At 42.3% G+C, this 21296-nt stretch overlaps 1 protein-coding gene across 2 annotated transcripts in view; it reads right to left on the reverse strand.

The window, feature by feature from the left end:
- The window catches only part of CYFIP1 (cytoplasmic FMR1 interacting protein 1), a 120485-nt gene that overhangs the window by 65490 nt on the left and 33699 nt on the right, over nt 1–21296 (reverse strand). For both annotated transcript variants that reach the window (XM_059180261.1, XM_059180260.1), the window contains exons 2-9: nt 9488–9610; nt 9323–9412; nt 7603–7680; nt 7244–7345; nt 6172–6353; nt 2783–2879; nt 2555–2683; nt 1280–1384 (exon numbers count right to left, since the gene is read on the reverse strand). In XM_059180261.1, the coding sequence (XP_059036244.1) occupies nt 1280–1384; nt 2555–2683; nt 2783–2879; nt 6172–6353; nt 7244–7345; nt 7603–7680; nt 9323–9412; nt 9488–9604 (900 nt within the window). In that variant the 5' untranslated portion in view covers nt 9605–9610. The remainder of the gene's footprint in view (nt 1–1279; nt 1385–2554; nt 2684–2782; nt 2880–6171; nt 6354–7243; nt 7346–7602; nt 7681–9322; nt 9413–9487; nt 9611–21296) is intronic.

Consider the following 21296-nt stretch of genomic DNA (forward strand, 5'->3'; position numbering starts at 1 on the left):
CAGAGAACTTGTATACATTAAGTCACCTGGATGCCCATAATGGGGAAAAGAAAAAGATCTAAAAATGTCAACCCCCATTCCTCACATCATACATAGAGGCCAGGTCGAGAAGGAATATAGATCTAGATAGAAAAGGAAATGGTGCTGTTTCTAGAAAGTAATAAGAAGGAAATTCTCATAAGCCTGCCCTATACAAAGATTTCTAATAGTGGATATTAAAGGGATGTCTGGGTGGCTCAGTCAGTCATCTGACTCTTGGTTTCGGCTCATGTCATGATCTTAGGGTCCTGGGATCAAGCCCCACCTTGGGCTCCCCACTCAGCAGGGAGTCTGCTTGTCTCCATCTCTCTCTACCCCTCCTCCTGCTCTCATGTGCTCCTTACTAAAATAAATAAATAAATCTTTTTAAAAAAAGTAGATATTAAAGATTGATATACTAGACTACAATAAAATTAAGAACTTTTGTTCACTTCAGACACTCTTAAGAAAGTGAAAAGGAGAGCCACATAGGGCAGAATGCATGTATTTCAGAACACATGAACCCAACAAATAACACGTACCCGCTTACATAAAGAAACTTGAAATGACACTTCACAAGACAACACACAAAACACTAATAGAGTGAAAAGTCACCAGGGAAATATCAACTAAAACACGAGGAAATACCAGCCAAAAATATCACAATGATGTACCACATTTCAGGATGTTCTTTCCCAAAAGAGTGACAGTGCCAAGTGTTGGTGAGGATGTGGAGTGGTGAGAATGCAAATCAGCAGTCATTAGGCTGTATCTAACACTGAAAATATATATGCCTGTGGCCCCTAATCCTAGCCCTGGATATACATATGTTCAACAGAAACATGCACAGACGTGCACTAAATCAAAGCCACATTGTTTGTGCCAGCCAAAACTCAGAAATGACCTCATGTTCATCAGAACAGAACGGATAAATAAGTTGAGGTTTTATCATTAAATGGACACCATGAAGAAAACCTAAGGACTATCTATAGCTGCGGGATCTCACAGGGATGAATTTAACGAATGAGTGAAAGCAGCCAGATACACATAGCCATGATTCCCTTTACACAAGGTTCAAACCCAGGCAAAACTGATGCAGAACAGGAGGGAGGGTGGCCACCTTTGCAGACAGAAGCCAGTGACATCCCCCATTCCCGCTGCCTATGCCCACATTTCCAGATGCAGGTCACAGAATTGACCTCCCAAAATTCAAATTATTTACACTTGATAAGAAGGCTTATCTAAAAAAAATGTAACTCACCTTGAAATACTTATCGATTTTGGATAAGTTTATTCTTTTCTTGGCATCAAGTTTATAGATGTTGCTGACACTCCCATCCATCAAGTATAGACCAAACCCCATGACCTGAAAATCACAAAATGGCACAAAAATACTCAGTCCTGCAAGTTTAACTACCCCTAAGATCATAAATGGAGAGTTCACTCTTTCAAAAAGCACTTTCTCACAGGTTCCTTATAAATAAATAGCTACTCCTTCATATGAATCTATTCTTCTATGCATGTCATTTCTTGCGGCTATTTTAAAGTCCTCTCCAGGCACAAACACCACCTCCACCTCTCATCAAGCAAATGCAATACTAAATGTGGATTTCCATAAACATTCATGGCCAGAGGCTCCCACTCAGATGGCACAGACAATTTCCACCGTCACAGAGTGCTCCACTAGACAGAGCACCTCCAGCACGGTGCTCTCCTGCAAGAAGAGATATTGGGCTGGGCCCACTCTTACATGGAAGGTTTGGGGCTGACAAGACACCTAGCACAAGGTCCTTCAGGGCTGTTCTCCCCAAAGGTGGAAAGCAGAACAAATGCAATGGCAGAACTGGCTTCTCCTCTTTCCAGTAAGAAAGGTCACTGAAAACCTCCCCAGGACACCAGGGTGGCTCAGTCAGTTAAAGCACCTGCCTTCAACTCAGGTCATGATCCCGGGGTCCTGGGATTGAGTCCCACATCTAACTCCCTGCTCAGTGGGGAGTCTGCTTCTCCCTCTATCCTTCTCCCCAGCATGTGATCTCTCTCTCTCTCCCTCTATCTCACTCAAATAAATAGGTAAAATCTTGAAAAGAAGAGAAAAGAAAAAGAAAGAAAAGAAAAGAAATTCACCAATATGGTGAATAGCCATGTTCTTGACCAAAAAGAGTCTACTATAATCATGACATAGTATTCTTAATTCCTAAGAATCATATCCTTAACAAGCAGAACCTCTGCTATAAGAAGCTAATGCTGAGAAAAGCCCTTGACCCCAGACCTCCTTACCCATGGGCACATTTTCCAAAGGGTGGCATATGATCCCAACTGGCACTGGGGTCAAGCCTGAGACACGGTCATAGGAATGTGTTGAGAGCCTGTAGTGCATGCTGTGGGCACCAGAGAAGATACTGTGTGTACACACACACACACACACACACACACACACGGCAAGCATGAGAATAAAAAAAGGTTGGCAAAAGGATCATAATCAAAGCACAGCCTCTTCTCTCTACAGTTATGTAAGCAGTCATGCCCACACACGTACTTTGAGAAGCATGTGTTTCTCGCTGGGTGTCAGGTACATCCTATTCTCGTAGTAATCCACACACAGATTCACAATATCGGCGAGAAGCTCTTCATAGCCAGAAATCACTTCAAGCTGTTGCTGCAACGACTGAAACACAGTGTGAGATCCATGGCAGGGACTGCTCCCGGGACCCCAGACCCCAGCAATGCGTCCCATCAGCCAGAGCAGCAAGAGTACGAGCCTTACTTGTGTGATTTTGTTGTGGTTGGCCAGGAACATGGACAGATTTTGTGATTCCTGGATGGACTGTGGGTCTGCCATTTTCCGTAAAAACTGAGCAGCCCTTTGAAAGCAAAAAAAGAGTTAAATAACCAGTGTGCTTAATGACTTAAAAAAAAAAAAAAAAAAGGCAGGGAAAATACAGATTACTTTATCTGGTGATAGTTACCTACTAGTTATAATTTCAGCCTCCTCGAGCTTGTCTACCCTGGAATCCAGGTCACACTCTTTTGCTAGCCTAGACAGCTCACCACTTCAATGTCCATAGTTGATGGACCTCCTCAGAGATCTGGCAGTGTTGGCCATAGGCCTTCCTGAAGGGTCCCTGTATACTGGCCTCTCCCCATGGCTATCTGTTCCCAACTCTGAGAAAGACTGCCTCCCCCACAGTGTCTCCCACAATGTGGTAATGAAGATGGTCAGCACAGTCCAGGTTCTCTGCCAAGAATCCTCCAGGCTACCATGCTTCTCAAAAGTCAGGGACCACACATAGTTTTGGTGCCAAACCTCAGAGATAGAATCCCGGTTTCCTCCACCAATATGCTGCTCAATCTTGGATTAACCTCCTGAACTCTCCTGAACCTAACTTACCACATCTATAAGAACAACTGTCCATCTGTCCTACTCACAGGGCAGATGTGAGGGGAGAGGGAACAGCATACACATAATTACCTATACATTCAGGTCCAATAAGACTGCAGGGTACACATGAGTCTCTCCCTGGGTCTTGCAAAGAAATGCAAAGATGGGTATGAGCATTGTGCTCATCTGGGGAGCCCCCAAAAAGTTTAGTGGAAACTGGCCACATAAGAACATGTCTGTAACCTAAAAACTTGGGAGTTTTAATGAAGAATTCTCATGGTAAAGACTGATAACCTACACCAACAGTCATTTACTCTGTGCCTCTTTAGAAATAACCCCCAAATTTCCATGCTACAGCAATGTGCATCATGTCCACATGACCAATGGTTGAGCCATGAGATATAACGAAAAACACTGCAAGGCACTTAGAATTTTACTTATAAAAGATAGTATAACCCCTTCTATTCTCCTTCCTCCCTGTAGACTGGAATGCAGAAATGATAGCTGGAGCTCAAGCCACCATCCTGGACCATGAGATAACACATGAAGACCGCAGAGCAGCAAGACAGCAGGAGCCCTGGTGTGAACACTGTAGAATCCTCTCATTAGCTGCAGACCATCTACCTCAGGACTTTCAGGTGAGAGAGAAATGATCTGCAACCTTGTTTAAGCCACTGTTATTTCTGCAGGTTTTTGAAAAATTATAGACTTAAACCTAACTTGAACTCTGATAATGATAACATTCTTTTTTATTTATTTTATATATATATATATTTATTTATTTTTATTTTTTTTAGCATAACAGAATTCATTGTTTTTTGCACCACACCCAGTGCTCCATGCAATCCGTGCCCTCCTTAATAGCCACCACCTGGCTCCCTCAACCTCCCACCACCCCCCGCCCCTTCAAAACCCTCAGATTGTTTTTCAGAGTCCATCGTCTCCCATGGTTCACCTCCCCTTCCAATTTCCCTCAACTCCCTTCTCCTCTCCATCTCCCTATGTCCTCCATATTATTTGTTATCCTCCACAAATAAGTGAAACCATTAACATTCTTTTTTAAAATGTTCACTTTACTGATTTGAATAGTTGCTAAGACTAATGAAGGGGTCAAAAATACTGTTTTCTATTTTCCTCAAGCCTCTCCATAACCCCATGGGTTACCCTGGCATTTATACTCAGATGATTAACTATCACTAGGTGCAAAAAAAAAGTTCGAGTGCAAATATGTGAGGGCTGAGAGAAGTGAGGATAGGATGATAGGGGGTCCCAATCAGAGGTCGCAGGAAGAAGCCACTGGAAGGCAGGAGGGGTGCCCCAACCCCCCCTCTGTGCTCAGGAGAGCCTGGGTGACTCTTGGAGGGGGTGCTGGCCCCCACACACATACCTTTCCAGAGAGCAGTCCCATCTTTATACTATTTTATAGACTGGGCTTTCAGAATAAAGTTGCTGCTACTAAGGAAAAAAAAAAAAAGCTTTTTTGAAATTGAAAACCACTGATGCTGTCTACCTCCTCTACTTTCCTAAGTCAGAAAGGTTGAAACAGCTGCTCAAAATCATGTGGCAAGGGACTTTTGTAGCCAGGAGAAGAAGCTGCTCTCCTGGGCAGGGTTCTATCCTCTACCCTCAGAAGCCCCCACGCTCCACTTACAATCTCACAGACACATCAGATAAGGTCAACTCCAGGCTTTCCTGTTCAAGAGAGGTTAACAGATCAAGATCACCAGAGCTAACTCTAGGTGATGGATACATACACTTAACTTCATTATGGATCAAGCTTAAACCCTGGGTGATCTAGCCCAACTCCCACCAAAACCTCATCCTCAAATCTCAGTTTGGCACCATATCCCAAGTTGATTTTATTTTAAAGACACAGCAACAATTTTATGATTTCAGATACAACGTAACTACAGCCTATTCCAATGCAAAGTAAAATCTCATCAAATTTAATTTCATAGTGAAGATTCCTATCAAGCAGAAGAAACAGAAGTCAGCATCTCATTCCAGCTACTCATGCCTTCAATAGTACCAAGCACAGATTAACTAAAACAAGTCTATTAGAAGAGAGTTTGCGTTTCTCTGATCGACCACCCTCCATCTTCCTGCCACCATCTGCCCCTCACAATTTTCCAGAAGCACACTATCATGCCACACCCACCTTTCCAATTCTCTTCTCCAGAAGGTCTCTCTAGCTCTGGAAAAGAGCTAGTCTCAGGGACCTGAAAGCTCAGTATGACTCCATGACAGTCCACAGGCCAGCTCTGCCCACTGCTGTGATGGTGTGTACCTTCCAGGGATGTGCAGCCAGGAAATGACATACACAGGTGGCGCCCTCAGGCTGTAGAACCTGCCTATGCCCTTACCAAGATGCCTACTGAGCCAAAAGCCTTGCAGTGGCCCTAAGCCTCTGTAACAGGGACTTGCGTACTTCTGTGTTCCTACACAAGCTGAGCACCCACAGGTTCTCAACAAACCTTTGAGGATGACCAGATCCCACTCTAGTGTCATGAAACTACAACGTACACACACCTGTGAGGACATACCTTGATGCATCGCCACACACATAAACTGCCAGCTACCTCACATACCCTCACATACCTAGGTTTGTGTATTCAAACTATCCGAGGCTGCCAAATAATTGCTACAAACCAGCTGCATTATGTCAGCACATGAGATGCACACCTACTGTGTGTAGAGCGTGCATCTCACCAGGAACCACCCTGCCTGCCAGAGCACTCTCTGCAAGGACCTGGGGGAATGAAGTCAAAGCTCACCTCTTGTATGCCGAATGGTCGTTCTTCACGCTGCACTTCATGTTCTTCAGTTCATCCAACACAGCAAACATGTTAATGAACTTGCCCAGTGTGATCAAGTAGGCTTCAGACACAAAGTCCTTCCTTCTCTCCGCATGGCACAGGCGCCTCACCTCCCCACAGAATCGCTCAATGGCATTTCTCTGAGCAGAGGAGTGGAGGGCGTAAAGGCTGTTATCAGTGACGGTCTAACTCCATGCCCAGCTACAAGCATGTTATCTGGACTCACTATTCCTTTTTCATGAAATACCCACCCAAATGAGTGGATTTTACAGCTCAGTTAAAGAGACTTGTTTCTATAAAGTAATTTCCACATGCCTTTGCTCAGTGACAATCATCATTTATTTTCTACTTTACCAACTACATCCTAAAACAAAAGAATTTGGTTGATTATACAAGCAAAGTTACTGAGAAAAATGCTCCAATAGAAGGTCTACATACAGATGTTTTAGCACTCAGAGGTGCAAAGGGGTGTTAGGGAAATTTTTCCTCTTGACAACCCCGAAGATAAAACAAAAATTCTTCTAGTAAGTTCTATCTTCTTCCTTTCCTGAAGAATCTATAATAAAAACTTCATACATGTCCAAAATAAATCTTTAAAAAACTATCAAATCTCCTTCCTGTGGCTACTCTGCCTAACCAGCGGGCCAAAGGAGCCAAGGCAGAGCAAGGACCACTAAGTGGACAGTTAAGAGAAGCTGAGAGAAAGAAAAGACCTGAAAAACAAGATGAATAAAAAGTATAAATTAACAGAATGACAAACGCATTTAGAACTAATAGAAAACAGTCCTCATGGAGGAAATACAAATTTACTCGCAAAGAGACAAGAGAAGTGAAACACAAAAGAGGTATTTATTCTAGAAGGGTCAGTAAAGCTTTAGACTGACAAAGGCTTTGTTCCTTTTTGTCTCAGAAGCTGTTATGGTTGCTTTAATTCACATGCATTTTGTTTAGTAAGTCATGGTGATGGGTGACAGTGGGCCAGATTCCTACTTCTCTGCATTAAACTCCTAGGATTATTTCACTGTTTTACCTGGAAGTACATAAAATTCATCAGTTTTGTGACCTCAGGCTCCAGGACCTCTACGGTTTTCTCATAAATTTCCACTCTATTAGGCTGCTCGTTACATTTCACCTAGGAATAAACAAGTATGACATAAAGAGGCTTCAACTTTGCTAGAAGTGAGAGGGCAGGGCACTGTTAGGGCAGAGCCAGCAGTGCCAACCCACTGTAGGGTGGAGTGGGGTGGGGTGGGGGATAGGGCTGGTGGAGTGGGGGTGTGGTCTGGCTGAGATGGGGGGAACCAGAAGGGTAGGAGCATTGTCTGTAGTGGGAGAGGGGGGCTGCACAGCCATCAGGGATGGAGTGAGGCATGGCTGGGATGGGGACACCTGTGGGATGGCCCGAGAGCAGCTTCTCCAGGTATACAGCATGACCGCGTACTCTTGGCCCTCCTCCAGCATTTCATTCTGCAAGAGAATGAAATTTACACAGGGCAAATCAAAGGTAAGCAGGAAAACAATCGTAAAAAAGGAGATGCCATTTTGCTTAAGTCCAGAGGCATAAACTATCCTGACTCTCACTTTGAGGGATAGACAAGTACCAAGAACTGCACACACCAGACAGTTGGTAAGAAGCTGATGATGCTGCAGTGCAGCACTGAAGCCATAACGCCCGCCCAAAACGCTCCCGTGGCTTCCCTTGGCTGGAGAGGAGCCAGCATGCCCCAGGGTACCTGCCACAGACACTATTCCTCAACTCCACTCACCCCTAAACAACCTGCTGGCACTGCAGACCTGAAGTTGAGAACAGTATAGGGTAGATTTGCACAGGGTCTTCAAGGCCTTACCACTAGGCTACAGAGAGCCTCTGGGCTCATAAGACCGAGGCAACTCTGTCATCCCTAGTGTAGGGGAGGAAAAGCTATAAGTATTTCTGCAGCACTTAAAATCCAGAGAGAGTATCCATGCAAAGACTGCCATTATTTTAAAAACTGCTTTCGGGGTGCCTGGGTGGCTCAGTGTGTTAAGCCGCTGCCTTCGGCTCAGGTAATGATCTCAGGGTCCTGGGATCGAGTCCCACATCGGGCTCTCTGCTCAGCGGGGAGCCTGCTTCCCTTCCTCTCTCTCTGCCTGCCTCTCTGCCTACTTGTGATCTCTCTCTGTCAAATAAATAAATAAAATCTTTAAAAAAACCAAAAACCAAAAACAAAAACTGCTTTTGTGTCTACTCCTTCCACATTGTTTTCTTTGGCAAAATGGTAAAAGGTGCAGAGATATCTAAACATGTCAACTATATTTCACCATGTTCTTGAGATCCTTTAAAATGTTTACAGCTGGGGCGCCTGGATGGCTCAGTGGGTTAAAGCCGCTGTCTTCGGCTCAGGTCATGATCCCAGGGTCCTGGGATCGAGCCCCACGTCGGGCTCTCTGCTCTGCAGGGAGCCTGCTTCCTCCTCTCTGCCTACTTGTGATTTCTCTCTCTCTGTCAAATAAATAAAATCTTAAAAAAGAAAAAAATTAAAAAAAAAAAAATGTTTACAACTTTTGACCCAGTAACTTCACTTTGACAAATCTAGCCAATGGGAATGTGTTTGGAACGATATTCACCACTACATTTTTTATTACAAAGAAAAAAGGGAAACTAAGTAAACATGCAAAAATAATTAAACTGAGGAAGTTTACAAAATGGGACTTGACAGCTATTAAAAATTACTTTATCTGGCACATTTTCATGACATATGAAAAGTTTATGAAATCATTAAAATATCTACCAACAGTGTAATTCATTCATGCAATCTGAATCACATTTGAGTGTATTACCACTTGTATGAGTACAGATATAAATAATGAGAGAGAACGGACTCCCTCTAAATGCTGACAAAGGTTTTTTCTCTTTGTTTCATCTACAGATGCTCAATATTCAGAAAGAACATTTATTATTTTTATAATAAGAAAAACAAAGCCTTCTCTAAAAACAGAAGGCATTTTCATCCACTTTCTTCTCTTTTTTCTTACTATATACCATATCAGGATAACACCAAAAAAGTGTACATTTGCCATCACAGGTACTCTTCCCCCAAGGAAAACAAAAACATGCAGAAGGAATTACCATGCTAGAATGGACAGTCGCCTGTTCAATATATCTTGCAATACCAGTAACAAATGCATTTCTGTCTTCAAAGTTAGTGTTGAAATTTGGCTGAAAGGAAGAGAAAAACCATCATGTGGAGGTCAGCATTGTAGGTAGTGCACCCCACTCCTACCCAGCACAAACCTGGTAGAGCAGGGAGGATGGTGGGGGCTCAATGCAGGGCTGCTGGTCAGGCAAAGGGAGCTCTTCCAGGAGGTCCACATTGGACAGTGCATCCTCCAGCGTCACCTGGGCCGCCATCTTGGCCTAGAACAAAACACAAAGCTACCTGAGCTGTAAGGAAGGATGGAGATACTCTGACAATCATTCCAAAGTGGGGAAATCAGACCCCCACTCGCCTGACCCCTCTCTTGAGGGCAATGGAGATGGCTAAAGTGATTATGGCCAATCTCTCCTAGGCTTGCTCACAAAGGAGTCATGATGTAGCCTCTTCTGGCCTCCAGGAATGGACCACCACATATACTGTTGCTTCCTGTCACCCTTCCCACCTTGAAGCCATTGTCCCTAGTAGGATCTCTGGGAGGGTCTGACAACCCCTCACGGAGCCAGAGGAGGGAATGTCCTCTTCTTTCAACAGTTTGTCTGCCCCAATGAAGCCAGCACAGCCTCCAAGGGGGCAACAGTGCTTCCCTGCCTACAGACACTTCCCAGATGGTTCCTCTAAGCAAGGTTACACACTAATGATAAAGATGGTAAAGGTCAGAGCTCTTCCTCCAGGGACAGATTGTAGGGACTACTAAGGTGAGTGACGAGGGTCAACATGAAAAAGGGAGGGAGCTGTTGGCAAAGGACAAACAAGGCCCCGTGCAGGGAAGCATAGAAATTGAGGTGGATGTCATCTAAACACATCTGTGCCAGCTCCAGGGGAGAAGAAACAGCACACACCAGCCTGCCTCCTGCTGAATGCTGCTCTGACCCTGGATGGGATACAGGGAGTAGTAGCTCCATTCCCAGAGGCAATACAGCAAGAAGCTCTGACCCCAGATGGGACATGTGGAGCCACTATATGTATTGTAAGGAAAGAGTAGCAGGCAGGTTAGCGAGAACACTAAATGGAAGAGGTACCCAGTTGTTCTTCCCAACACTGGGCACCAGACAAGGTGTGGGTGTAGAAGTGCGTGGTGGAACTAGTTACTAAACCCCGAGCTATTGGCTAAAGAACCAAAAAGGGAACCCCAGGGCACTGGAAAGCCCCAGGGACAATGTGGAGGGGAAGAAATCTCAAAACAGCAAGTCCATAAAGTTGCTCATGAACTTGGGGCCCACCCCCAAGCTGTATGTGTATGAATCTGATCCTCTCACACCACAACCCCTGAGACCACAGCTGGCTCCCAGATGGCAACAGACGTCACTCATGGGACAGACACAAATGGCACTGCAGAGGCTCTGAAACAGAACGGACACCAAATCATACCCCAGAGAAGGCAGGTCAGAACCATAGCCTAAATTGAACCAAGTAGTTTGCCTGCTAAAATAAAAAATCAGCATTTTCCCAGGACTTAAGATGCAGAGTCCCATTCCATAATATCCACAATGTCCAGTTGCAGTCCAAACTACTCAGCACACAAAAAACCAAGAATGTCTTAACTCCTATAGGAAAAGATGATTAACATATACTGACAATGAAAGAACACAGATATTACAATTATTTAGCAGAGTTTAAAGCAATGACTATGAAAATGCTCTGACAAATAATGATAACACTCTCAAACTGAAAGAAAAAACAATCAAAAGCAAGGGAAAAAAAGATACCATATAAAAAAAATTAATAGAAATTTAAAAACTAAAAAGTACCATACGAAAATTTTAAAAACCCCCTACACAAGCTCAAGGCAAAAAAAGATTCCATGAACTTGAAGACAGAACAATAGAAATTATCTAATATGAACAATAGAAAAAAAGGTTGGAAAAACATGAGGAGACTTGGGGGACCTTTGGTACAAGAGAAATGGCCTAATATTTGTGTCATTAGAGTGCAAGGGGTGTAGAAAGTGTGTGAAAACAATGGCCAAAAACCTCCTACATTTGGCAGAACACCCATGTATGAATTCAAGAAACTTAATGGATTCCAAAAAGGATAAACCTAAAGGAATCCATACCAAGGGCACCTGGTAGTCACTTAAGCATCTGCCTTTAGCTCAGGTCATGATCCCAGGGTTCTGAAATCAAGCCCTGCATGGGGCTCCCCGCCCAGCAGAGAGACTGTTTTTCCTTCCCCCTGTTTGTGCCCCCCCCCACTCACTCACTTTCACTCAAATAAAAAATCTTAATTAAAAAAAAAAAAAAAGAAAGAAATCCATACCAGACACATCATAGTCAACTGTTATAAACTAAGTAAAGAAAAAAAACCATCTTGAATGAATAATCACAGGGCTACAAGGCACAGCATAAGGAATGGTCAACAATATTGTAATACTGATGTATCGGGACGGATGGTAGCTATACTTGCCGTGAACACAGAATAATGTAAAAACTTGCCAAATCACTAAGTTGTACACCTGAAACCAGTGTAATGTTGTGTGTCAACTATACTCAAATTAAAAAAAAAAAAATTGACTGGTGAAATAAAGAAAGAATATTTTGGAAACAGAGAAAAAATGCTTTATTACCTAGAGAAGAACAATTTGAATGAGGTTTTCTCCTCAGACACCAAGGAGACCTGAGAAAGTAGAACGACACTTTTTAAGTCTGCAAGAAGTGTCAACACAGAATCCTACAACAAATAAGAATATTCCCAGATGAAAGAAAATAAAAAGGATTCATAGGCAACAGGTTAATCAAAGTTCTTCTAGATAAAAGGGAAGTAATATCAGAAGGACTTGGGACACAGAACAAAGCAAAAGCAATCCAAAGGTTTAACAGGGAGCAAAGAGAATAGACTATTTCCTCCACAGTTCTTTAAACAATGTTTAGAGGTTGAAATAAAAAATTAAAACACTAATAGGGTTTCACTGATTATAAATGTAATATGTAAGAGAACTATGACATTAGAGGGGAGGCAAAAGGACCTACATGATATAAGATTTTTACATTCCACTTGAACTAATGAAATACTGATTTGAAGTACACCAAAAGGTTAAGCTTATGCTTTATAAACCCCAGAGCAAGCAAAAACCAAAACAACAACAACAAAAAACACCACCAACAAAAAAACAAACATGAAAAGCAATATAACTTACGAAACGATCATATGTAATAAATTATAATGGAATACTAAAAATGTTCAGACAATCGAACAGAAGGCAGGAAAAGGAAGCAGAGCAATGAAAAAAACAGGGATCCTCTCTCTGCTATTTAAGGACATAATGAGAAGTTGCAACATACAAGAGGTCCTCTAAGTCTGTGACCAATTCCAATATGTGGCTTTTTCCCCCCACACCACCAAGTAATTCTTTTTTTTTTTTTTTTACCATTTTTTAAAATTTTTTATTTTTTATAAACATATATTTTTATCCCCAGGGGTACAGGTCTGTGAATCACCAGGTTTACACACTTCCCAGCACTCACCAAAGCACATACCCTCCCCAATGTCCATAATCCCACCCCCTTCTCCCAAACCCCCTCCCCCCAGCAACCCTCAGTTTGTTTTGTGAGATTAAGAGTCACTTATGGTTTGTCTCCCTCCCAATCCCATCTTGTTTCATTGATTCTTCTTCTACCCACTTAAGCCTCCATGTTGCATCACCACTTCCTCATATCAGGGAGATCATATGATAGTTGTCTTTCTCTGCTTGACTTATTTCGCTAAGCGTGATACGCTCTAGTTCCATCCATGTTGTCGCAAATGGCAAGATTTCATTTCTTTTGATGGCTGCATAGTATTCCATTGTGTATATATACCACATCTTCTTGATCCATTCATCTGAAAATAGAACTGCCCTATGACCCACCAAGTAATTCTTGAATACCAACTGGGTGTCCTACAATTCAGCTTAATTCTGACACTATCTACATGCAGACAGCATCAGATCCCACAAGTTAAGGACTCAGTCCTACAAGGCTGCTCCCTCCTCCACTTCAGATACCAATCAAAAGTCTGGGTTCTCTAGTGTGCTTCTGATCAACCAGCCATAAACCAGCGGTTCCCATGACCCCCCTCCTTGGGTTCAATTAATTTGCCCGAGTAGCTCACACGACTCAGGAAAATGTTCTACTTACTAGATCACCAGTTTATTATAAATGATGTAACTCAGGAAAAGCTAGATGGAAGACAGACAGAGGGTAAGTTATGAAGAAAGGGTGCTAAACTTCTATGCCCTCTCTGAGTGCTGTACACTCTTCTCAAATGTCCACATATTTCATCAATCCAGAAATTCTCTCAACTCTGTCCTTGTGGGCTTCCTTACATGAGTAAGAACGACTGATTAAATCACTAGTGGTTGGCAAAGGATTTAACCTCCAAGGTCAGGAAGGTGGAAAAGTTCCATCCTCTAACCACATGCTGCATCTCCTGACAATCAGCCCCCCTCTTAAGGGGCTTTCCAAAAGTCACTTCATTACCATAAACTCAGGTGTGGCTGAAAGGCGTTTGTTATGAATATCAATATCTTCATTACCACTTAAGAAACTATTAGGGTTTTAGGAGCTCTCTGTCAGAAACAGATAAAGACCAAATACGTATTTCTTATTAAAAATCAGAATGTTGGGGCGCCTGGGTGGCTCAGTGGTTTAAAGCCTCTGCTTTCGGCTCAGGTCATGATCCCAGAGTCCTGGGATCGAGCCCCACATCAGGCTCTCTGCTTAGCAGGGAGCCTGCTTTCTCCTCTCTCTCTCTCTCTCTCTGCCTGCCTCTCTGCCTACTTGTGATCTCTGTCTGTCGAATAAATAAATAAAATCCTTAAAAAAATAAAAATAAAAATCAGAATGTTATAGACCCTCACCAGACAAGACCATGCTGGGTCCTTGACACCCTGATCTGAGACTTCTAAGCCTCCAGAACTATGAGAAATAAATTTCTACTATTTAAAAAATGTGTGTGTGTGTGTGTGTGATGTCCAAACATATCAGGAATTACACTGATTATATATATATAGCTGGCAGAAGAGTAGGAGACCTTAGTTTCATCTAATCCCAGGAATTCAAGTAGATAGCTATCAAATCATTCTGAACTCAACTGGAGAACTAAAAAAAGAATAGCTGCAACTCTACAAATAGAAAAGCGACCACTTTATACAAGAATGACAAGATGGAAAAACTCACCTCAAAAAAGAGAACAAGAGGTAGTACTAACTGCCAGGGACCTAATCAGTATGGACATAAGTAAGATGTCAGAACTAGAGCTCAGAATAACGATTATAAAGATACCAGCTGGGCTTGAAAAAAGCACAGAAGACAGCAGAGAATCCCTTTCTGGAGAAACAAAAGAACTAAAATCTAATCAAGTCAAAATCAGAAAGGCGATTAATGAGACGCAATAAAAAAAAATGGAGGCTCTAACTGCTAGGATAAATAAGGCAGAAGAGAGAATTTGATATAGGACACAAAATAATGGAAAATAAAGAAGCTGAGAAAAAATAAGACAAACAACTACTGGATCATAAGAGGAGAATTCAAGAGATAAATGATACCATAAAATGAAACAGTATTAGAATAATTGGGATCTCAGAAGAGGAGACTTAAAAAAAAAAAACCTGAACAAATTAAAAGCCAAAGATTGTCAGAAAGGATGAAAAAATCCTCAACTATATGCCAGCTATAAGAAACTCACCTCAAATATAATGACATATGTTGAAAGTAAAAGGGGAAAAGATAAACCATGCAAGTACCAGTCCAAAGGAAGCTGGAGTGGCCACGTAAGTAGTAAACTTCAGAGCCGAGAAGACAACCAAGGATAACGAGGTGGACTGCGCAATGACAGAAGGTCGTTCACCAGGGAGACAGAACAAGGCTCAATGTGGATGCATCTAATAGGAGAAAGAGCTTCAGACTACATCAAGCCAACACCAACAGGACTGAAAGGAGAAGTAAATCCATAAGTGCACTAGTGACAGCAACAATTCTGTCCTTGACAGGAAATCAGCCAGAACACAGAGGAACTGAACACTGGGAGCTAGGGGGCCTAAATTGGCATTTACACAAAACTCCTCTTGACAAAAGATCTCTACTCTGTATGTTTCTAACTATAAATTTAAAATGTAGCAGGTAATTTTTCAAAATATCTGGTCCTTTTACAGACAAGGAAAGCAGCCTTTTAAAAACTTCCATGATCAACTTCCTTCTATTATCAGGACTTCCCATTCCGCATACTTAAAAAAGAAGACGCCCAGGATAGCAAAGCACTGAGTAGGCAAGGGCTGGTAATCGCCCTTGCCACTGCCCTTGCAGAGTCAGTGTGGGGAGTCCCAGTGATGGCTTTTGAGGCACCAGGCTGCCAAACCACATGCCTCCTACGGATCCAGCCCTGAGTCCCACTTACGGCCCTTGGCATGGCTGGAAACCATGCTGTGCCAGGAGAGGCCTGGGGGCTCCTGCAAACCTTCCATACCCTCACACCACCCATGCGGTCACTAAGAAAACTAGTCAGGCCAACCACCTAGGGCAGCTACACTGCCCATGTGACCAGTCACCTTGGCCTCCTGCCCAAAATGCATAGGACCCTTCCTCCTCCCCCTCCTCTGCCCAAGAGAGACTACCCTTAGTAGGGGAAGAGGTAGTGCAGGAGGCTCACAGACAGGGTCAGTGACACACTTAGGTCACATCCAAGGAAAAACATAAATGTTCAACTTAATCCAATTAAGTACTTAAGGACACTTTTCTCATATAAAAATAGCAGTATTTGTGTGGTACATACACACAATGAGATATAATTAATAAGGAAGGAAATTTTCACAAAGGCTACAACATGGATGAACCTTGATGACATCATGCGAAGTGAAATAAATCCGTCACAAAAGGACAAATAATGTATGGTTCCACTTATGTTAGTACCTAGAGTAGTCAAAGTCACAGAGAGAAAGTAGAATGGTGGTTGTCAAGGGTTGGAAATGGGGAGTTAGCGTTTAATATGCAGAAAGTTCCCATCTGGGAAGATGGGAAAAATTCCGGAGAAGACAGTGGTGATGATTGCACAATACTGTCAATGCACTCAATGTCACTGAACTGTATGCTTAAAAATGGTAAAAATGGTAAATCTGACCTTACAATTTTTAAAAATCAAGACCAAAAAAGGTAGCAATACCTATTGTACATAAATCAGGAAATATGGAAAAGGGAAAAAAAAAAGCCATAATCTCCCCATCCCCCACAGAGAGAAGATAATATGATACAAGCTGTTTTGTAAGCTGCTTTTTTCTTCCCACTCCCATAAAAATGTCCAAGTTGTTGAACATTTATCTGCAGCACCTTTTGCACTTTCTGTGGACCACCAGCCAAGGACCTGCTATAGGTCACTGCTGTTCTTTCCCATCTGTGACATTTTCATATTTCATCTTTTTCAGCCATATCATTTCCCTAACAAACACTCTGCCATGTGGAGCCCTGTAGTTGCCATGAACACACATGCACACACACACACGCACATACAAACCTAGGACCACAGAAACACTCCCATGTCTCTCCATCCTGTTCCTCTTCCACAAATGCATTTCTGCATGGCTTCTGCCTCAACCACAGTAAGGAAAGGTGGGAACAGTCAGCTCTGGGTCCAAGCTTCCAAAGTCTTGGTCCTGACTTGTTCTTTGACACCTCACAATTCTACCTCCAAGATTTCTTTTAAATCCATTTACTTTCTCCATCTCTAATTGCCACCAACAAATTCTATCCTTATCATGGGTATCACACTACTCTAGAAAAAAAGTGCACACTCAGTGCAACCACTCTGGCCACAGGTACTCGCCCCTTCCTGTCTCATCCCCTCAGGCCCACTGGAGTTTTCTCCCAGTGTGACATCTGCCTCGTGGCTGCTGGTCCCCTTCCCTGCTCACTGCCAATGCTGCTGCCAGCCCCCACAAAGCTTGTTGTGTCCCCAAGACAAGGGACCCCATCTCCCTAGCTATCACGTGACCCATGGGGCAGAACCTCCAACTGCACCTGAAGGAGTGATGAGACTTTCTAACCAGCTTCCACAATGTCAAAACCCCAAACCATAATTAAATGACTTATCTGGAATGGTACTCAACCATGCCAGCGCTGCCAGGTGGGAATTTACAGTTTAACAACTCCATCACATTTCTGTCTTCACCAATTCAGCTCACATGAACATGTACAGAGGTATACACCAGTTGGGGGTCTGGTGTACAAAGGGAAGAACATGTGGGAGCAGAGAGTGAAGGCAGCCATCTGCAAGCCTAGGACCTTGGAAGGAATCAACCCTGCTGACATCTTGATCTCAAACTTTCAGCTTCCATTAACTGTGAGACAATACATTTCTGTTGCTTAAGCCACCTGGTCTGTGGCATTTGTTCCAGCAGGCCAAGCAAACTAACACAGAGCTGAGAATGAGTCAAGAATTGGCCCAACAGGAGAGGAGTCAAGAGGGTAGAGAAGTAGCAGGCTGAGATGACATCAGGTAGCAGGAGATCAGCTAGACAGCTTATCAAACCATTCCGAACACCTACAAATCCAACAGGAGACCGAAGAGAAGAAGAGCAGCAATTCTAGAAACAGAAAATCAACCACTTTCTGAAAGTAGGACCGGTGGAAAAGTGAACCCAAAGTAAGGGAAGATAGACCATGGGGGAGGGGCCGGCTCCCGGCAAACAGCTGAGCAATGGAGCACAAAATCAGAACTTTAAAAAGTCTGCTCCACTGAGGGACATTGCTCCAGAGGCTAAGCCGGGGTGAAACCCACGCAGGGACAGCATGGTCTCAGGTCCCGTGGGGTCACAGAAGGATCGGGGGTGTCCAAGTGTTGCAGAGCTCACAGGTATTAGAGCGGGGAAGACGGAGCTGAGGAGTGAGCTCTTAACGTGGAGTTACCTTAAATTGTGATCCGCGGCACAGGCCACTGCTCTATGAGCAGGGACCCCACAGGATCCAGGGAGACCCCCCTGGAAGGGCGAAGGGATCTGCAGGGTTTGGAGACTCCTGGCGGGGCTGTGTGCCAGAGACAGAGATGCCTGGTCACAGGCTGTGAGCTCAGAGCGCAGCCGCTGGAGGCCAGGGAGACTGGCGTGATTAAGGGCTTTTCTCTCAGGGCGCACTGAGGAGTGAGGCCCCAAGCTCTCGGCTCCTCTGGACGGGAGATTGGAGGCTGCCATTTTCATTCCCATCCTCCAGAACTCTACGGAAAGCGTTCAGGGAACAACAGCTCCTGAAAGCGAACCCTAGCAGATTACTTAGCCTAGCCCCTCGTAAGAGTGGTGCAATTCTGCCATGGGCAAAGACACTTGAGAGTCACTACAACAAGCCTCCCCAACAAAAGATCAGCAAGAAATCAAGCCAAGACCAAGTTCACTTACCAAGGAGAACAGTGGAATTCCAGAGGAGGAGAAAGCAAAGCATGGAATTCATGGCTTTCTTCCCATGATTCTTCACTCTTGCAAAGTTAATTTTTTTAAATTTTATTTTCTCCTTCTGCTAAAATTTTTTTAACTTTTACTCTTTCCTCTGTTAGTGTTTTTTAATGAGTTTATCTTAACAATAACTTCCATAAAAAAAAGAATCTTTCTTGGACCTTCCTTATTATAGTCATATTTTATCCCTCATTGTATCTAATTTTACTTTTTGTATACACATAGGGTTTTTTCTTCTAAAAAAATCTGGGATACAACTTCTTCTAATAAAGCAAATTATATCCTAAATCTAACACAGGGCTTTGTTCTAGTATCCAGCCTGAGCAAATTCTCTTTACTTTCTTTTTCTTTATTCTCCCAACCAACTTACCTTACCAACTCCTTTTTTAGAAATTAAAAAAAATTTTTTTCATGTTTATAGTCATATTCCATCCCTTCATCATGTTTACCCTTATATATGTTTTTCATTCTTTAAAATTTGGGGAGGCAGTTTCTTCTAAGAGACCAAAATACTCCCCAAATTAGGTGGGTGACCCAGTTCTACTCACCAGTCTAATATATATATATATATATTTTTTTTTTTAAATATATTTTCTTTTTTGTTCTTTAAAAAAAATTTTTTTTTTTAATTTCTTTTCACCCCCTTACTTCCCCCCCTGATTTGGGGTCTCTTCTGATTTGGTTAAAGCACATTTTCCTGGGGTCTTTGCCACCCTTTTAGTATTTTATTTGCTCCTTCATATATTCTTATCTGGATAAAAAGACAAGTGGAAAAACTCACCACAAAAAACAAAACAAAACAAAAAAAACGCAGGAGGCAATACCGAAGGCTAGGGACCTAATCACTATGGACACTGGTAATATGTCAGATCTAGTGTTCAAAATGATGATTCTCAAGGTGCTAGCCAGGCTCAAAAAAGGCATGGAAGATATTAGAGAAATGCTGTCTGGAAAAATAAAAGCCCTTTCTGGAGAAATAAAAGAACTAAAACCTAAGCAAGTTAAAATAAAAAAAGCTATTAATGAGGTGCAATAAAAAATGGAGGCTCTTACTGCTAGGATAAATGAGGCAGAAGAGAGAATTAGTGATATAGAAGACCAAATGACAGACAATAAAGAAGCTAAGCAAAGAGAGACAAACAACTACTGGATCATGGGGGAGAATTCAAGAGATAAGTGAAACTATAATATGAAACAACATTAGAATAACTGGGATTCCAGAAGAAGAAAAAAGAGAGAGGGGAGCAGAAGGTATATTGGAGAGAATTACTGTAGAGAATTTCCCTAGTAGTGCAAAGGGAACAATCATCAAAATCCAGGAGGTGCAGAAAACCCCCCTCAAAATCAGTAAGAATAGGTCCATACACTGTCATCTAATAGTAAAATTTACAAGTTTTAGCAACAAAGAGAAAATCCTGAAAGCAGCCCAGGTCAAGAAGACTGTAACATAAACTGGTAAAAATATTAGACTGGCACAGAGTTATCCACAGAGACCTGGCAGGCCAGAAAGAACTGGCATGATATAGTCAGAGCACTAAATGAGAGAAAAACATGCAGTCAAGAATATTATACCCAGCTAGGCTATGCAGCCAAGAATACTATATCCAGCTAAGCTATCATTGAAAATACAAGGGGAGATTTTAAAAAGTTTCCAGGACAAAAAAAAAAAAAAAAAAAAAAAAAAAAAACCAAAAAACCTAAAAGAATTTGTAAACACCAAATCAGCTCTACAGGAAATATTGAAAGGGGGCCTCTAAGCAAAGAGAGAGGCTAAAAGTAGTGGATCAAAAAGGAACAGAGACAATATACAGTTAATAGTCACCTTGCAGGCAATACAGTGGCACTAAATTCATATCTCTCAATAGTTACCCTGAATGTTAATGAGCTAAATGCCCCAATCAAAAGACACAGGGTATCAGAATGGATAAAAAAAACAAGACCCATCAATATGCTGTCTAATAGAAACTCATTTTAGACCCAAAAACACCTCCAGATTTAAAGTGAGGGGGTGGAAAACAATTTCCCATGCTAATGGACATCAAAAGAACGCTGACGTGGCAATCCTTGTATCAGATCAATTAGACTTTAAGCCAAAGACTATAATAAGAGGATCTTATTATAGTCCTTAGACTATAGACTATAGACTAATATAATATATATATTATATACACTATAATATATAATATTATATTATATAGTCCTTAGACTATAGACTCAAAGGGTCTGTCCAACAAGAAGATCTAACAATTTTAAATATCTATGCCCCTAACATGGGAGCAGCCAACTATATAAACCAATTAAGAACAAAATCAAAGAAACACATCAACAATAATACAATAATAGTAAGGGACTTTGACACTCCCCTCACTGAAGTGGACAGATCATCAAGCAAAAGATCAACTAGGAAACAAAGGTCTTAAATGACACACTGGACCAGATGGGCATCACAGATATATTTAGAACATTTCATCCCAAAGCAA

This window comes from Mustela lutreola, chromosome 7 (assembly GCF_030435805.1).
Source record: "Mustela lutreola isolate mMusLut2 chromosome 7, mMusLut2.pri, whole genome shotgun sequence".
Taxonomy (NCBI): Eukaryota; Metazoa; Chordata; class Mammalia; order Carnivora; family Mustelidae; genus Mustela; species Mustela lutreola.